Source organism: Pimephales promelas, chromosome 18 (genome assembly GCF_988280905.1).
Source record: "Pimephales promelas chromosome 18, fPimPro1.hap1.1, whole genome shotgun sequence".
Classification (NCBI taxonomy): Eukaryota; Metazoa; Chordata; class Actinopteri; order Cypriniformes; family Leuciscidae; genus Pimephales; species Pimephales promelas.
Window position 1 is genome coordinate 31,358,078 of NC_142786.1, and position 20,086 is coordinate 31,378,163.

Consider the following 20,086-nt stretch of genomic DNA (forward strand, 5'->3'; position numbering starts at 1 on the left):
TTTATTCAACTTTTTTACCATGGAAATTGTATTATTTTAGGGTTTTTCAGCTGATGCCATTGTCATTGTAGTTTTAATCTAATCACAAATTGGTGTAGATAGGCCCTCTTTGTGGTACATTATGTCTGCAAGCGCATATGTTTATGTAGAAATAAGCATGAATTTAATCTAAGCTTAATCAACACAACTACCATTTAATACTCTTTGCTGTTAAAAAAGATAAAATAGGGGTCTCTCAGAATAGCTCAGGCAATCTCTTATGTAGAAGTGTTGAAAAATGCAATCTCTTTAATGGAGACTGTCTGTATTTGATAAAAACAGACGAACACCTGCTAAATCCTGCTTTAGTTTGGATGTCTCTCCTCTAATCTCATCTCTTCTCTGCCACGCTGCACGTGTGTGTGTATACACGTGTGCTTGCGTGGGAAAGTGGGACTCGACTCGGGGCAGCTTCTGTTTTTTTACGACTGGCTGCCGTCCCTCTGGTCCATTGGGGACACCTGTACCTCATCTGACCCTTCACCCCATTCATCCAGTCTTCACATGCTCTCTAGAGCTGTTTTTGCCTGATGTGAATCTTAAGATTACTTTTGTGCTCAATGCAGTCGTCGTGAAAGACATTTCAGGTTAATTTCTCGGATGGATGGATAGATAGATCTAGGCTGTTATGTGAAAGCTCATTGGGTAGAGAAAGGGAACGATGATGTTTCTGTAACACAGTCTTGATAAAGTGAGCTTTATACTTCCAGGAAAGGTCAGCCAGAAAAGGTCCCTTTGATTCATTCTTCTCTCTTCACACCGCAAATTGTGGTGCTTTACATAATGAGACTTTCTATTATTGCTGCATTTGGCTTTCTGTCATAATTAGATCAACTATCAACTTCAAACCACTATCATAAGCTTTCAGATTGCCTTTATTAAAAATTTTTTGGCCACTAAAGCTAACTTGATAGTAGAGCCCGACTGATAAAGGATTTTGAAGGCCGATACCGATACAAATATTTTTGGGTTTTGAAATCCGATATTCCGATATATCGGCCGATATTTTATTTATTTATTTATTTTAAACTGGACATGATAGTCACAAATTTTGTCATGCTTATTTGAGTTTAGAGAACTGAAGGCGATGTTCTTTTAATTGATATTCAAGCAATGTATGTATCGAGACCAAACTCAACGAGTGTTGCCAACAGGAACGGTGTAGAGTGCCCTCTGGAGGACAAACTATACAATTCCAACACTCATGACATGGTTCAAGCGTGTTTCGTCCGTTTTTATTTTATTTTTGAAATATTCATTTATCAGCCATTACAACTGCCGATACCGATAGTTTGGAAAATGCCTAATATCGGCCGATAATATCGGTCTGGCTCTACTTGATAGTCAGCGGAAGTTTTGAGACTTTTGGTAAATGCTTTAATTTAGCAATTTCTGCAATAGATAGTAAATGAAATTGGTCTTACAGGAGCCCTACTATGTGCGCTGTATAAAGCCGAATGAGGTGAAGTCCTCCTTGTTGTTTGATGACGGACGCTGCCAGCACCAAGTGGCGTATCTGGGACTGCTGGAGAATGTCCGTGTGCGCCGAGCTGGATTTGCCTACAGACAGCCGTATGCACGTTTTCTGCAGAGGTGAGAAGTCACGTGTACTACATTTCTATGAACTAAAATTCACTAAAAACCTCTATTTAACACGGACAATATTCTTAGGCTCCCATTTAGGATAAGACATTTCTGATATTTCTGCTGTTGTGACAAAGCTGTTTGTCTTCAAGCTTTTATTTTACTGGCAATACAATTAAATACAATTATTTATATAATAATTAAAATAATAATACGGCATGATACTTCCAGGTGGCAGATCGCGAGCGGCTTCTGCTGACTAACTGAAGAGATCCTGCCGGCTACTGTAACAGTTACATAGTTAAACACGTTGTTGTTGATCAAAGTTGAATCGATGATGAAAACGTCTTGTGTTTGGGGTTGCGCTACCAGATTTACAGCAAAAAGTAGGAAATGTCCTAAATGATGAGATTCTGCCAACCCCTTCAACTCTGCTTCGTGTATTCTCAAAATGTTCAAGCTACAAAATCATAGCAGAGCATTTATCTTCAGCCGGGACTATCATTCGAGACTAAAAATTAGTAATATTAGCAAAACATTTACCTCAGGAAAGCCATTTAATGACCATGATATGCTTAGGCTATATAGCATGTTATTTTAGCAAGAATAATAAGCTAGAGAGTATTTTACTAATTATGTGTAGTCCTACTATCTTACATATTTATTATATTTTTTACTTACTTAATTAAAAACCGTTGTTATTATGATAAAAAAACGCATTATATTTAATTAAAAAAAAACATTTATTACATTTTTACATTTGACGGTGGGTCTTCCCTCCAAGCGATTTACTATCGTTGCCATAGGAACACTTCGGCTTTTGCCACCTGGAAGAACGCGTCTATTACTGATGTGACGTCATGGTGAATTGTCGTATAATAATTCTGTTTCAAGAACCGAATTTTCAGTTTGTGTGGGATTTTTAAAAGTATTTTTAAAAAAATAAATAAAAATGTTTACTTTATATTTAAGTATTTAAATATTTTTAAATACATTAAAGTTAAAATAAATAAAAATTTTCACTTTAATGTATTTAAAAATATTTAAATACTTTTAAAAATTATACCAGGGTATTTATACCAGGGTAATTATAGTGAAAAAAAAAATTGTTGCTTGAAATAAAATACTTATGGTGCCCCCCACATAACATGCAGACAAAATCCATATATCTTGTAGCCATGAATTAAGAATTCCTTACTATGAATTTACTTATTTATTGATTTATTTTTTTATTTTAGTAAATCGTGCCTGCAAATTGAAAAAAAAATTCTCCCTCATTTTGATTTAAAAGGGAATAAATTTATTTAATAACTTAGTAAGTAGAGTGAAGAAATGATTATATCATGTGCACCATTTACATTTAACGAGGGAATGAATTGTTAATCCGTGGCCACGATATATATGTGCAGGGCAACTATTTTTTACTTCTCTATTTAATTTGGTTAAACTTGATGTACTAAAATAATAAATCTAAAACTGAAATAAAAAATGTATTTTAAAAAAAATTTGATTTCACTGCATGTTGTGTGGGGCTCTGTACATACTAAACGTTTACTGGGGGAAACAAAGTAAACTATTTTTTTTATTTCAGCTAGTTTCAAATCAACATTGCTTTTATTTAGTTTAGCTTGATGTACTAAAATAATAAAGCCATAACTGAAATAAAAATTGTAAAAAGTGATGAAACATTATTGTGATGTGTGAGATTAGAATATCACAAATTTCAGATTGACGTAACTAGAAAAATGTATATTCATCTTGGGAATTCCATAAATCCTTATTATTTTATTAACTTCCATTACTTTTTGAGGTCTGGATCCTGGAAACCTGGGTGAGAACGATGTATTTTTAAATGCTAATATAGTGCTGATCTTGTTGGTGAACTAAATTAGTTCTGTAACGATTCACTAAACAGTGGTGCCACATACAGTAGCATGTGTAATTTCAGCAGAAACAGCATCTTATTCACTAGGCACCTGCAGTCCAAAATGCTTAAAGTGCAAATAAATGAAATCAGCGATTCTTTCATAGTAAATTATTATTATTATTATTATTATTTTTTTTATGCTTTATTGTGAACATCAAGTAGCATGTACATTGTAATTTCTCATACAACATATTTCACATACCTCAACAAGAACAGAAAATAAATAAAATAAAAATAAAATAATTAAAATAAAAATAAAAAGAATGAGAGGGTACATAAATATCAGTTTACCAGCAGATATACATTATACATTTATCAATTCCAAAGCGTTTCTTAGTAAATTATGACTGCCGTCTTTATGCTCAGGTACAAGATGACCTGTGAATACACGTGGCCCAATCACCTGATGAGCACCGATCAGGAGGCCGTGGAGGCCATCGTGAACCAACATGGCTTCGAGGATGATGTAGCGTATGGCCACACCAAGCTGTTTGTGAGAACGCCTCGCACGCTCTTCACGCTGGAGCAAGAGAGAGCCGCGCTCATCCCCATTTTAGTGCTCTTCTTACAGAAGGTGACAGACACTCTCTCTATCTGTCAATTTCTTGTTGTTCCTGAGACTTTACCTCTTCTTCTTTTCCTTCTCCTCTTTCATTTTTTGTTTTCTTGTCTCACTTGCTCACTTTTTTATGGTGACAAGAAAGCACAGTGGTATCATAACACCTAAACGGTAGATCCCTCTGCAAATCCACTTTAGTCAACCTTTGTAACCTGAACTTGCACAACATAAATCTATATTTGCATTCTCGTCTACATGTTTTATTATTTATCCTTTCTCATTTTTCAAAGCAGATGTAAATAAAAATAGGTAAAGCAATGTATTTTACAGTGATGTGAATAAGTTTGGACACCCGTGCTAAAGTTGCCTAAAAAGAGGAATAAAAAATCATCTTTTGGACATTGATCTTAATGCCTTAATTAGAAAAATGAGGAAAACTCCAACCTTAAAGGACACCAATTTTCTTTGTGAATGAATAATGTATCATAAATAAATAAATGTTTTTCCTTAAAATACAGGGTGCATAAGTCAGGACACCCCTATGTTAAATTCCCATAGAGTCAGGCAGATTTTTTATTTTTAAAAGCCAGTTATTTCATGGATCCAGGATAATATACATCCTGATAAAGACCCACATCATCACACACCATTCACCATGCCTAGAGATTGGCATGGTTTTACTTCAGTTAGTACCCCATGCCAATCTCTAGGTGTGGTGAATGGTGTGTGATGATGTGGGGATATTTTAAGGGAACTTTATCAGGATGCATATTATCCTGGATCCATGAAATAACTGGCTTTTAAAAATAAAAATCTGCCTGACTCTATGGGAATTTAACATAGGGGTGTCCTGACTTATGCACCCTGTATTTAAAGGGAAAACATTTATTTATTTATGATACATTATTCATTCACAAAGAAAATTGGTGTCCTTAAAGGTTGGAGTTTTCCTCATTTTTCTAATTAAGGCATTAAGATCAATATCCAAAAGATGATTTTTTATTCCTCTTTTTAGGCAATTTTAGCATGGGTGTCCAAACTTATTCACATCACTGTATATGTGTGTCATATTTCTATTGTTTCAAATCTGCTTTGAACGATTAGACCGGGCTCATACAAATATAGGTCTGCTCTGCAAGTTTTTCCCACTCATTCATATAGGCTGTCTGAAAACAGTAATTGTGATAATGTTTGTGATTGGTGGATTATTTTAGTTGCATTCAATTATTTATCTGCAGTGCGAGTTGCCCTGATTTAACTTCTGTCCCACTTAATGCTGCCTGGCTTAAACTGGAGTGAAAACTCAGCAGGGAAACCCAGTACTGGACAGCAGATGGGCATGTTTCTGTCCACCTGAACCTCTGTCGCTCGCTCACTAAATCATCATTCACTCGATGTACTTCAAGTGCCTATGTAGTGTGAGGATTGAGGAAATGACCTGAATGAAGGAATGAATTAACCTGTTTTGAAACAGTGCATGTTTCGAAAATCTTACACCCCTAATCCCAGTTTAGAGTGTTTGGTGTCTTCAAAGGGTTTCCCTCACATTCAACCTGTATTTGTGTCTTTCTGCAGGTATGGAGAGGTGCATTAGCACGAATGCGCTGTAGGAAAATTAGGGCCATCTATACCATAATGGCGCATTATAAATGCTATAAGGTGAAGGCTCACTTCTGGGAAGTGGAGAGACGTTTCGCCAATGTTCGAAACATGGCCGACTACGGGAAGAGCGTAGAGTGGCCGGCGCCACCTGCGGCCCTGGTGCAGTTCCACAGAATCACACAACACCTCTATCACCGGTATTACTTTGGTTTCCATCTTCATGTCTTTTTCTTAATTGTTTGGCCCTTCCTCATGCTTTCACTGCCTCTCTCTTAGATGGTGGGCAAGGCAGCTGATCAAAAACATTCCCCCGTCTGACATGGCGGAGGTGAGGGCTAAAGTAGCTGCTCTGTCAGCCCTGAGCGGGGAGAGAGTGGACTGGGGATACAGCCGTGCCTGGGAGAGAGACTACTTGGCCAATGTGAGGTTTTCATTCGGTTGCTCATTTTGAACCTTCGCTTTAACTTTACATTTTTTTACATTGATTAAGCTTTCAGTTTTCAGTTTAATTAAAGGGATACTCCACTTTTTTTGCAAATAGGCTCATTTTACCACTCCCCCAGAGTTAAACAGTTGGGTTTTACCGTTTTCGAATCCATCCAGACGATTTTCTTATATTTAGAAGAATATCAGTAACCAGACAGTTTCTGGTCTCATTGACTTCCATAGTATATTTTTTTCCGGTAACACTTTACAATAAGGTTCATTAGTTAACATTAGTAAATGCATTAAGTAACATGAACTAACGATGAGCAATGCATTAGTTACAGTGTTTATTAATCTTTGTTAATGTTAGTTAATACAAATACAGCTGTTCATGGTGCGTTCATGTTAGTTAACAGTCCATTAACTAATGTTAACTTTAATACAACCTTTGATTTTAATAACGTATTAGTAAATGTTGGAATTAATATTAACTAAGATTAATAAATGCTGAAGAAGTATTGTTCACATATTGTACATGTTAACTAATGTAGTTAACTAATGTTAACTAATGAACCTTATTGTGAAGTGTTACCTTTTTTCCTAATATGGAAGTAAGTATAAGTATAATAAGTATATATATAAGTTATATATAGTTATATACTTATATAAGTCTGTATGAGCATAATGACATTAAGGCTGTAGGGGACATAACACATTTAGCCCATCATTATTAAGCACTAATTCATGGTTCAGCCATAATTTTGTTCAGTTGACAAACTGCTGGTCAGCAGATCTCATCTACTGCTTGCATCTACTCGCTTTACTTTAGTCAATCATGGCCAAGATTTGCAAACACGTCTATGAGCTTATTGTTAGTTATCACTGCCAATCTTCACAGTTTCTGATTCGATCGCACATTTAAATACGGTTGTCAATCCAGAAACGTTGCAGTGTACTTATCAGCAGATTGTGTTCAGATTGTGAATGGACAATAAACCAAAGAGCAAGAGAAGAGCCCTCCCTTTATAAACTCTAAAGATCACTGAATTATGCACTTTACAATAGTGAACTAACAATGAACAACACTTCTATGGCAGTTATTAATCCTAGTTAATGTTAATCTCAGCTTTTATTAACATGTTTTTTTTTATAGATAATATTAACTTTAGATAATTCACTGAACTAAATTGAACATGATAATATATTAACTAAAATTTGGACCCTAAATCCAATTCTCAATTTCATTTCAAACTAATCCAATTTTAATGTTAGAATTTTTATTAATTAACATAAAAAAGGTTAATGAATGCTTTAAAAATATAGGTAACTATTTTAGGGTCCCATTCTCACTATTAAATAGTCACTTATTAGGTTATTACTTGGATATTGGCGGTTTATTAGGAATTTTAAAGCACATATTAATGCCTTATTCTGCATAACCATATTCTACATCCCATTAACAACTACCTTACTAACTGTCATATAGTGAGAATTGGACCCTAATCTAAAGTGTGAACAAATATATTGTTAATTGTTAGTTCTTGTTAATTAATTAATTAATTAACTAATGTTAACAAATGAAACCTTGTTGTAAAGTGTTACCATTATTTATTTATTTTTACCAAATCCATTTATGTATTTTCTGTGCTCGAGGACAAGCAAAATCTCTTGAAATAAAGTCAAAATCCCTGAGGGTTATTACTAACTTATTCTGCCTCCAGTGAATGAGTGAAATAGAGAGAGTGAGTCCTTGAGCTTGTGTTAAATACAATTTTTTTTGTTCCTCAGCAGCAAGAGATTCATTGTGATTTCTGTATTTCATAACACATTTTTAAAGCTCAAAAGATGCATGCTGAATGCTCGCTCCTGTCATCACAGTGTATATCGGCTATGGCAGATGAGCTTTGAAGTTTTCAGATCATCTAAATGAGTCAAAAGCTTATTCATGAAGCTCAGTTGGGAATCTGTTGTTGCAGATAAGGTGTCATATCTGTTTGACGCATTAGTCGAGTGGGCTGGTGACGCTGATGACTGTTTTTAAATCCATCATGGATTGATTTGAATTGTCATCAAGGACACCATGGATGCATAATTATGCATGTTTCTTGTGTGACTGAATGTTGTCATAAATCCAACGTGTCTCTCCATCGCAGGCAAAGGACTCTCCTTTGACGAGCACCAACTTTGTGCGCATCACTAAAGAGCTGAAGAACAAAGACCAATACGCCCAGGTCCTCTTTTCATGCTCTGTCAGGATGGTAGGCTTTTTAAAATTCTATTTCACTGTTATCAATGACAAAAGCATTGGCTAATGGCTAACTAATATATATATATTTTATTAGCTAATAAAAAAGAACAATAGTGTTAACAGAGTGAAACAAACAATATTAATTAATAACAAATACAATAATATATTTTGTGTGAAGAGAGAAAACATCTAAATTGAGAAATAATGTAAAATAACAATAGTGCTAAAGGAGTAAACAAGCCAAATTAAATACTAAAAATAACAATTGTGTCAATGGAGTAAACAAGCAATATCAGAAAATAAAATAAAAATAGTGTGAATGGAATTTAAATAAACGATATTAAAATAATATTATTAGTACGCCATATATATATAAATATATATTAGAGCCCGACACGATACAAATATTTGTTGGTTTTAAAATCCGATATATCGGCCGATATTTTTTTTTCCCGCGCAACAAAAAATTAACAGATTTCCCTAACATTAGTTATTTGTAGTTATTCATGAGTTTTAACTAAAATAATATGATAATACATTTTAAAAAGAAACTTGTTTCTTTTATTGTCACAACAGAACAGGCTGATGATAGTGGTGTTAGCTAGCTTTGTGGTTAGCTGGTCTATGATGAGCCATAATTTAGCAATGTATAACGTCATAATGTAAATTAATTGTTTTTTTTTTATTTATGTTATACAATTTATAAAGCATACAATTTCAATATAACAGGCCGAGGAGAGATGTTATGTCTCATTGCTATACCTGTCACGCGCTATTAAAGAAATAATTCAGTCACATAAACTTAAATATTACTAGCTGATTCCGCTTCAATCTCGGCTTATTTAACAGCAGCAAAACTGGACATGATAGTCATAAATTTTGTCATACTTATTTGAGTTAAGAGAACTGATGGGGATGTTCTTATAATTGATATTCAAGCAAGTTATGTCTCGACCAACTCAACGAGTGTTGACAACAGGGATGGTGTAGAGCGCCCTCTGGAGGAAAAACTATACAACTCCAACACTCATGACATGGTTCAAGCGTGTTTCGTACTGTACGTTTTTATTTTACTTTTGAAATATTCATTTATCGGCCATTATAACTGCCGATACCGATAGTTTGGAAAATGCCTAATATCGGCCGATAATATCGGCCTGCCGATAAATCAGTCTGGCTCTAATATATATTTAATAATGTCATAATAATTAGAATAATCAATAAAGTAAAATGACAACAGGCCAGTATTTATCAAAACAAATAAATAGTGCAAATAGTGTATATCTCCTAAAATAGTGCAAATGGGGTAAACAAGATATATTAGCAAATCAATTAAATTTACAGCCGTGTCAATGGAATACAAGCAATTTTTGTAAAATAACAATAACAATGGATACAAAGAAATAAAAAACTAAAATGTAAGTGTGAATAGAGTATATCAGTACTATCAACAAGAAAAACAAGCGTACAAATATACAAATAAGCGCTAACAATACAAATAAGCGTTTACCGAGTAAACATGGCACAAATATTTTCTCATTCTCTCGGTGTATCTCCAAGTCTCATTCACTTTCTCATTTTCTCACACCTGAGCTTTGACCATCGAACAACGTGGCACAGCAAAGCTCTCAATGTTTTAATGCCTTAAGCAAAGACTGTAAACTACACACTCTATCATAGCACTGCATCTATAGATGTTGCTCCCATTTGGTCCAGTTTATCTTTCCATCCCAGCGAGACTCAACCACACCACCAACCCAATTTCACAGGCTATTTTTAAAGGCAGCAACATGCAGTACAATATTAGAGCAGTACATAAACCTATCAACAGTGTTAATGCATTTCATATTGCCCTGAATATTGTTGTAAGTTATTAACTTAGTCGGGCTCAGACAGAGGCAGCTAGTTTACCCCATTTCTGCTTTTTCTCTCTCCTGATCTCTCTTTTTTCAGCTCAACTGGTTCAACAACACAAAGGACAGAGCTCTACTAATCACCGACAAGCATATTTACAGACTGGAGCCCAAAAAACACTTTAAAGTGCAAAAACGAATATCTCTTGATTCAGTAAGTATATCACACACATGGTCACCTACACTTCTACATGCATGCAGAAATGAGTAAAGTAAAACAGCAAAGACTTAAACAAAGAAAGCAGACACATCTTGGTATCTGTAATTGTCTGGGTTTTTTTTGTTATCATCCAACCGTGCAATGTGGGTCAATGCATCTGTCTGCCGCAGTCACGTTTTCTCTTTGGATTTTTGTTTACAACTACCAACTGGTCTCTTTTATTAGATGACAGCACTAATACTTCATATGACCGGAAATGATGTCAGATGGCTTAACAGGGTCATTCGCAAACTGAGTGAATTCAGGGACCAGAACAGTCTGTGTGTGAGGTGTCTGACCTACATTTCTGTATCCGTTCTCAGATGCGATACATTTAGAGAGGGATTTGGTCACACACTGCAGCACTGCAGTCTAAGCTCCCCTTAGCATAGACTCACACACACACACACATTAAACCTGTATTTTATCCATATCTGTATGTTTTACACGTCTCTAGCGGGGCAGGGCCAGACGTCTCGGAGAGATAGAGAGATGTGATTGGGCAGTCCAGCAACATCTGCAGTATAATACTGAATTATGCCAATTATGCACACATATGCTGCGTCCCAATTCGCATTTATCCGTCCTAAATAGTGTTCGAAAATAGAATTGGTACATCCCAAATGGTAGTACGTTGAAATGAGCGTCCCAAAGATACCCGTATGGTCTACTATTTCTGGTTAGAATTACGGCTGATATTGCCCACAACCCATCGCGCGTTGGACGAGGATTCGGTTAGAACTACAAACACGAGATAAAAGGGTTTGAGTGATTAATTATCAGTATCTAACCTGACGAAAATGTATTGATTCAATGTTTATATTGCATCTGCAACAGCATTGTGAACTTTTGTAAAGATTTACTTTTAAATGCATCATTATATTCAAATTGCAAACACATGAGGAGAGTCTCCGCATGAAAGACTGTGATTTATGTGAACTACACGTGTGTGTATATTGTAATATGTTAGCATGTCTTTCAGGAGATTTTAATTCTCCTGTCAGTCCGTAGCTTTTTTTAGGGTTAAAAATGATCCAAAAATACATATTTGGGAAAATACGTAACCATCCGGTGTTCAAAACTCATTGCTTGCCGTAGCTCGATTCAAAGCGGTAAGCTTTTAATAATGTTTTTAATTCCAGTTGTACTGGAGGCGTCTCGGCTAGTAGGCTAACGTATATTGCGTGTGAGGATTCTGGAGGTGGAGATTTATAGCCTTTTCTCACAGCACTTGTTATAATTAAACTTCCACGTGTCAACCAACCACGTGTAATTTAGAATATTAAAATAACTGTATTTGAGCCAGACCGATATATCGGCCGGCCGATATTAGGCATTTTCCAAAATGTCGGTATCGGCAGTTATAATGGCCGATAAATGAATATTTAAAAAATAAAATTAAAATGGACAAAACACGCTTCAATCATCTCTCCCTGGCCTGTTATATTGAAAATGTATGTTTTACAATTTGCAGTATGATGTTATCTATTGCTAAATTATGGCTCATCATAGACTAGCTAACCACAAAGCTAGCTAACGCCACTATCATCAGTGGAAGACCGCTAATGTTAACATTAATGAGCTTGGAAACCACAATGAACTTTTTCTGCCTAAATAAAGTAATTATTACTGTATTTATTACTCGCATATCTCTAGTTACAGTCCCTGCATTGTAAAATGTAAGTTATACTTGCGAGACATAGAGAAAAAGTATCAAACGTATCTTGTGCAGAAAAGTTAGCTTTTCTTTTACACATGTGTGAAATCCAACAATATTTAATAAAAAAAAATATCGGCCGATATATCGGATTTTAAAACCCAAAAATATTTGTATCGGTATCAGCCTTCAAAATCCTTTATCGGTCGGGCTCTAAACTGTATTCGTTTTTTTTTTAAGCCAAATTTAAATACAATTTAATTAATGAGACTATGGAAGAGAGTGTGCTTAATTTTCATGAAAATAATGTCTTGCCGTCTAAAAATAGGCTTCAGTTTTGTTAAACCAAATATGTTTCTTTCTTTTGATTTTGGACTGCAATATAATGGGCATGTCCTGACAGGCTTTATGAGATTTACTCTTTTATAATCTCACAGCCTTGCCAGCAGCCCTGCACTTACTGGGTCACCATCCAAGTGCATGTTATGAACTTTTCCCACCCTCTCCGGTCAGGCCAGACCACACTGGATGGATTCAGGCAGTCCCAGACAAGGATATCGTTTTGTGACAGCCCAGTACATTGTGGTTTTAATCTCACAAGGACTCTGCAGGGCACAGAGGCTGATTGTGTCAGTAATAACTATAATGATAACTCTATAAGCATCTGCACCAATGAACAATAACGGTCTGTTTATTATAAACCTGTCGTCTGTCACTTTAATTGCTTGTGTTGACTTAAATTGGATTCTGATTGGCTGTCAATATTTTTAACGTTCATCAGCTGGAAAGAGTCATTCTGAAGGTGATCCCAGCGTTATCTTTTCTCTGTCATTCATAGAATAAGAATTAAACGATATAGTCAAAGTTATCGATAGAGTTGTGTGAGTGTGTGTGTGAGTGTCTGTTTGACTTGAACACAGCGCAGTGTTTCCTGGCCCACCCTCATTTCTCAAAATATCAGACAGCAAGGTCAGCTGCATATACCACAAGGCACAAAGTGATTTAACCTGTTTTGGTGTGTGTGTGTGTGTGCACATGTTTGTGTGTGGTAGTGTGTGTTCATCCGAGTGGCAGTAAAGAGGCTTAACGCTGCCTGATCACTCTCCTCCTTTCAGGCACAGCGGTGACGCACCTCATAACCGTTCACAAACACACACTAGCCTTTAATGAACCCAATGCACACACAAACACGCAAAGACCCCTAAAAAGGGGTCCTGGGGAGTCCCTCATTGCACTGTAAAACAAATTTACCTACAGGTATACATAAAGTAAACAAACAAAAAAACAAACAAAGCTTTTTGGGTGGGAAATCAGGATTTTTAAAAAGCCAGTAGGCTTTAGATAATTTATAACCTCAGAAAAAAAATGGAATATGTTCATAAAAATGTATAAATGTATTATATTAGTATTATTTCAGTATATAGTAGATACAGTTTTTTACAATCACTTTATTTCTATTTTCAGAACCATTTTTAACTCTAGACACAAAACTCACAACCAATGATTAAAATGCAAATTTTTCAAATCTCTAACCCTTTTCTCAATTGCTTGGATACAATACACATACAACTTCAACTTGATCATTTGTTCATTCAACGATGGGGCTGGGTAATAAATATCGATTTCTCGATATTGATCGATTCTCATTTTTACAGACCGATATCGATTCTTAAATCTCAAGGATCAATTACTGTAGTCATCCTGTTCGCGCATCGAAAAAAAAATCGCAATAATCTTTGTCCTTTGTTACTATTGATATGAAACAAAGTCTCAAATTTCTAATTACGTCCATTTTCTTTAAAAATTCAAAAACAGAAATAACGTTTTGGCGCTGTGGCGTGAGATCGCTCTGGGGAAGCAGCAGCGCTGATCTCTCTTCCGGCTTAATAATACCAGTCACAGCGCCAAATAAACATGAATGAGCATCTGAAAGTGTGTTAAAGATAGAGTACAACTTATCGAAATCCGTATCATGTCACATTGATTCGCTCAATCAGCGTTTCAACCGTGGAAAGACGTCAGTTAAACAGCTTGTAATCAATGTCATCGTCATATTTACCTCAGAAAACCCACATAAACTCATTAGTCAGCTAGAGAAAATAACTCTAGAGAGGAGCATTTTGCTAAATATATACACCATATTACATATGCATTATAATCTTAATGTTCTTCAATATTTAATGCATATTTGAATAAATCTGGCAAGTTTTTATGACAGCCACATTTAAATGTTTATATTTCATATAATCTTATTATAAAAATAAATAAAAGTGTAATTTAAGTGTTTGTATAGCTACAAAACAGTTAATTATTACTTTCATATTAGGCTAATGAAGCCTACAACTAGACTCCCATAGTTTACAGCATTAGTTAAGAGATTTGATTTCCTTGAGAAAATTTGCCATTTATTGTAACTGATATCCAAAATAATCAATATTGAATCGAATCGAATTGCAAGCTTGTGAATCGAAATCGAATCGAATTGTGAAATTTGTCTCAATACCCAGCCCTATTCAACAAAAATCACCTGTTCAATATGACACAACTTAACATCACAGTACTACTATTTCAAACAGCAATTCACACTTTACATTTCAAATGAGTGTCTATTCATTTCTTTACAATGATCTAACTATCAATTGATACAACTGCTCATAAGGATAAGTAACTGTTGCATTTCTCTTAATGTACAGTAGTTGTATGGAAACAGACACACAATCTTCCATGTTTACAGTAAAGTAAATCACGAAAGTTTCAAGATAACGAGATTCATTGAACCAATTCGACTGCAATATCCATTATATATTTTTGATTCCAATAAACCTGTTGTGATTGTACTGTAGTGTTTTGCATCAATACGTCACACACTTTGTTCAATGATTCTACTATGTGTGTATTCTCTCTACTACTGCAGTGCTTTATAATGTATAATGAAACCTGCATCACCTATTTTGTTCTACAATATTAAATGATTGTACGAACAATGACAATCGGTTGCTTGTGTGTGGGTGATCTATTGTTATGTTTATATTTGTTTTTTGAACCAATGATTGTGCAAGATTTCTTTAAAGATGTGAATGCACAATGCAATGTTTTGAACATTAGAGTTTAGAGTTAGAGTTTAGAAAAATGACATCAAGCTTCTGGAAATAGTAGCAAAGTGATTGTATCAAATTTGTAATATACACATTTATGCACAATAAACACATTTTCTGGTTAGGCATGATTGTATAGCCCACAATGCAGTGCACTCGTGCTTTTATATGTGCAGTCTTTCTTGACTTTTTGATCAGACTGACAATTCGTTCAACTGGTCTAAAAATAGTGATTTGATTTCCAAGCAAATAACTGCAACACCTGCTGAGTTAAGTAATTGTGGAATAATTATATAATATAAAATATAAAAAAACATTTCTTGAAAAAAAAAATTGAAAACAGGAAATATAAAAATGATTTTTTTTTTCAAAATATTCATAAATGCTATATTATTGTATAAATAACACTAAAATGACATTATCTGCTGGTGGTATATTGTGAAGGACATCCTTTTTTGTAGGGAGCATATGATTAGATGAAAATTGCACATTCATTGTTTTTTTTAAAAGCATATCAAAGAACACGCATGCACATGGCCATTCACGATCTCGAACATGCAAACAGCATCCCCAGGGCTGTTTCCATTCTCAAAATCATGCATACCAGCCAGGCACACACACAGTTTTCTGACGCACAACTTCGATTGGTCACACTTTTTGAGTAATTGAAACAATCAAGTCATTCATTCAGGATTATTTCCAGCACATTACTCATTCTCAAGGTTACTGAGTCAATCATGTGCTGAAACACAGGAAGTGATTTTGTTTTGAATGAGCTTTTGACTGTGGGTTTGCAAAGGCAAAGGTTGACTGAATGCCAGACAAATGGATTTGTTGGACTCCATTGTGCACCAACGCATGCTGTGCAACGTGTTAACATGGTTTCATGTGTTTGTATTGCTGTTTTACACTCTCTTCAAACCCACAGGTGGTTGGTGTAAGCGTAACAAGTGGGTGTGACCAGATGGTGGCGCTACATACTGCCTCTCAGGATGACTTTCTGGTGCATTTGCAGAGAGGTCAACTGAACCCAAATCAAGACCGCGTAGGGGAGCTGGTGGGCGTCCTTACAGACCACTTTAAAAGGTAAGAGTCCATGGCAGTAATCTCCACCTTGCACATGTGATGCGGGCATCATTTTTACTATTGCTTGTTCTTAGTCTTCAGGATTTAAACAGGGCCAATATATATATATATATAGACTTTTTTTTACCTTGATTTGTATGTAATGTAATTGTAATAATTTAAAAAAATGATTAAGGAATGCATACTCATACACATATATTCAAGGTGTAAGGAATATATTTTATTTGATGACATTTTTAGATATTTGCTGAAAATTACGGTGGCTGAGAGAGCTCAATGCTCTGCAACTGAAGAAAAATGCATACAAATAGCAAAAACACCAGCAAATTAAGAAAACATCTTCATCAGTTTGACAACTCACAACGCAAACCAAATACAGAAACGCTGCAAATTTCACAGAAATGTTTTAAGGGGACCCCAACAAGTGACAATCCTGGCTGGGACTGCTTATTGTTCAATGTCTATTTGTTGAAGACCTGAATTTGCAGTGTGTTTCTGTATTTGGTTACATTGTAAGTAATTGCAGCACGCTTCTGTATTTGGTTGTGTTGTGACAATGGTGACAATAAAATATTGGATTCATTAAATAGCATATAAAACAAAGCTTTTTGTAAACTGATATAGTTCAAAAGTTTATTGTCTGTCTGTGGGTTTCTTTATGGAAAATACACATGCTGATTAGTGTAACAATGGTGGTCTGACTGCTGAATATAATCAATCAGTCAATGATGTATAATATCAATTAAGAAATTGATCATTTATTAAGCAAAGACGCATTAAATGAATAAAACAAAAATAGATTTCAAATAAATGATGTTCATTTCAACTTCCTTTGCATTAAAAAGATCCTGAATATATTTTATAATTATATAAATATTAGGGCTGTGCAAAAATTAATTACAAAATAAAACAATTAATCCAAAATAAAAGTCTGTGTTTACATAATATATTTGTGTGTGCTGTATGTAATTATTTTGTATATATAAATAGCTATGCATGCATTTATATATTTAAGAATTATTTGCGCTTAAATTCTGTATATATATATATATATAAATACATAATCTATATTATATAAATATAAATATTTGATATATAAATAACACATTTTCTTAAATATATACATGCATGTGTGTGTATTTATATACAAAATAATTATATACAGCACACAAATATATTATGTAAACACAGACTTTTATTTTAGATGCGATTAATCGCAATTAATGTTTGCACAGCCCTAATAAATATAATTCACTCTGGGAGTTAATATTTGAATCATGACAACTCCCAGAGTGAATTATTTAACTGGACTTTATTGGTGGACGGGATTTGTTACATTGCTGGTGCTGAACAAACGTAAACATGGTTTATGAAGACGCTTCCTGTGTCCTCATGAACCAAATGGCTTTAAAAAAACACTAAATGGTGTTTATTAAAATTCATAAATAGTTTTTTTGTGATGTGTTAAGGAGTAGGCTAGGGTTAGTGTATACAGACCATTATGCCTATGGAGAGTCCCCGTAAATCACATATTCAAGTGTGTGTGGCAGGTGTGTAAGTCACTGGGTGTCTGCAATCACTGCTCCTGCACGTCTGCTTTAAACCCATTGTGCTGCCATCTGCGAGTCAATGCATGAGGTCATGCCCCCTTTACGACATCATCAAAAGGAGACGTCAGAGGGGCTGGTGGAAGTGTGGAGGAGGGCAAATAGTGTGTGAGCATGTGTGTGTGGGGGTGGGCGGGAGAACAGATGACCATGCACACACTTGCGTTTCACTCTATACCCACTCGCCAAGACCACAGCACCCAGGACGACTTTCATTGCGTTGAAAAATATGTTGGACTTTTCCATTTTCATAAACTTCATAAGGATAAGGAGAATGTTACGCACAAAAAAGAAGCCAAGATGGACTCATCTTCATTTAAAGATCAGTTGAACAGATGTAAAAATAACCTTCACCAGCCCTAAACCATCATTATGCCAAGTAGGAAACAACATTCCTCTAAACTAGCATAGTAACCCAATATATAACCAGGATTATTATATGAATAATTAGAGGTGAAGTGCAGCATATGATCATTGACTTTGGGCCTTCACAGTAAAAATATCCTGTTATTTTTATGGTTTATAGAAACACGTACATGTACATTACAGGTAATTACTGTTAAAAAATTAGAATATCGTGCAAAAGTTCATTTATCATCCTATTTCACTTATTCATGTAAGCATTGAGTGAAATGTAGACGTCATTTGCTCGATGAAGACTACGCTCCACATCTTCCCCCAATCTAAATTGACTTGTATAATCGTTCTTAGGAGAACAGACAATTTTGCTTTGACCTGTAGGAGTAATATAGGCAAATCGGTATACAAAAATAAATATGAACTTTAGAAAAAAATTCAGGACTTTTAACTTGATGATTTTTAGTGGATGTTTGAAGTCAAGTTCACACAAGTGTCCTGTCAGATTTACCACAGGTGTAAAGAATCACATCGTCCGCTAAAGTTTGACAGCCACAAAGTCTCAATGACTTTTATATAATTTCTTTCATGTGTTATTTATTAAAAAAAATTATTTTTATGAAATGTTTTGCTCAGTGTGCTTGTTATGTTATTCGGTAGGGCTGGGTAATAAATATTGATTTCTCGATATTAATCGATTTTCATTTTTACAAACCGATATCGATTCTTAAATCTCAAGGATCGATTAGTCATCCTGTTCATTTGAATGAATGGGACATTGTCTCGCGGCTGCGCGCATCCAAAAAAAAAATCGCAATAATCTTTGTCCTTTGTTACTATTGATATGAAACAAAGTCTCAAATTTCAAATTACGTCCATTTTCTTTAGAAATTCAAAAACATAAATAACGTTTTGTCGCTGTGGCGTGAGATCGCTCTGGGGAAGCAGCAGCGCTGATCTCTCTTCCGGCTTAATAATACCAGTCACAGCGCCAAATAAACATGAATGAGCATCTGAAAGTGTGTTAAAAGATAGAGTACAACTTATCGAAATCCGTATCATGTCACATTGATTCGCTCAATCAGCGTTTCAACCGTGGAAAGACGTCAGTTAAACAGCTTGTAATCAATGTCATGTATCGTCATATTTACCTCAGAAAACCCACATAAACTCGTTAGTCAGCAAGAAAAAAATAACTCTAGAGAGGAGCATTTTGCTAAATATATACACCATATTACATATGCATTATAATCTTAATGTTCTTCAATATTTAATGCATATTTGAATAAATCTGGCAAGTTTTTTATGACAGCCACATTTAAATGTTTATATTTCATTATAAAAATAAATAAAAGTGTAATTTAAGTGTTTGTATAGCTACAAAACAGTTAATTATTACTTTCATATTAGGCTAATGAAGCCTACAACTAGACTCCCATAGTTTACAGCATTAGTTAAGAGATTTGATTTCCTTGAGAAAATTTGCCATTTATTGTAACTGATATCCAAAATAATCAATATTGAATCGAATCGAATTGCAAGCTTGTGAATCGAAATCGAATCAAATTGTGAAATTTGTGTCAATATCCAGCCCTATTATTCAGGCACATTACAGCATTCTTACAATTTTTTCTCTCGCATGAATTGGGATATAGCCTAGTTTGTAAATATTTAATGAATTTACATTTCACATTCTGCTTTGCATGCATGTTGAGAGCTCATTGTCTGCATCTCAATTCAAACAGTGATTCATTTCTGTTATGATGCCTCTTTAAACTCTGTGACCT

The 20,086-nt window shown here is 34.8% G+C and overlaps 1 protein-coding gene across 1 annotated transcript in view; it reads left to right on the forward strand.

Moving 5' to 3' along the window:
• Positions 1-20,086, forward strand: part of myo1g (myosin IG) — a 49,759-nt gene that overhangs the window by 17,408 nt on the left and 12,265 nt on the right. The window contains exons 15-21 of the mRNA XM_039680719.2: positions 1,466-1,632; positions 3,917-4,124; positions 5,685-5,908; positions 5,988-6,132; positions 8,291-8,395; positions 10,339-10,452; positions 16,178-16,335. Of these exons, the coding sequence (XP_039536653.2) occupies positions 1,466-1,632; positions 3,917-4,124; positions 5,685-5,908; positions 5,988-6,132; positions 8,291-8,395; positions 10,339-10,452; positions 16,178-16,335 (1,121 nt within the window). The remainder of the gene's footprint in view (positions 1-1,465; positions 1,633-3,916; positions 4,125-5,684; positions 5,909-5,987; positions 6,133-8,290; positions 8,396-10,338; positions 10,453-16,177; positions 16,336-20,086) is intronic.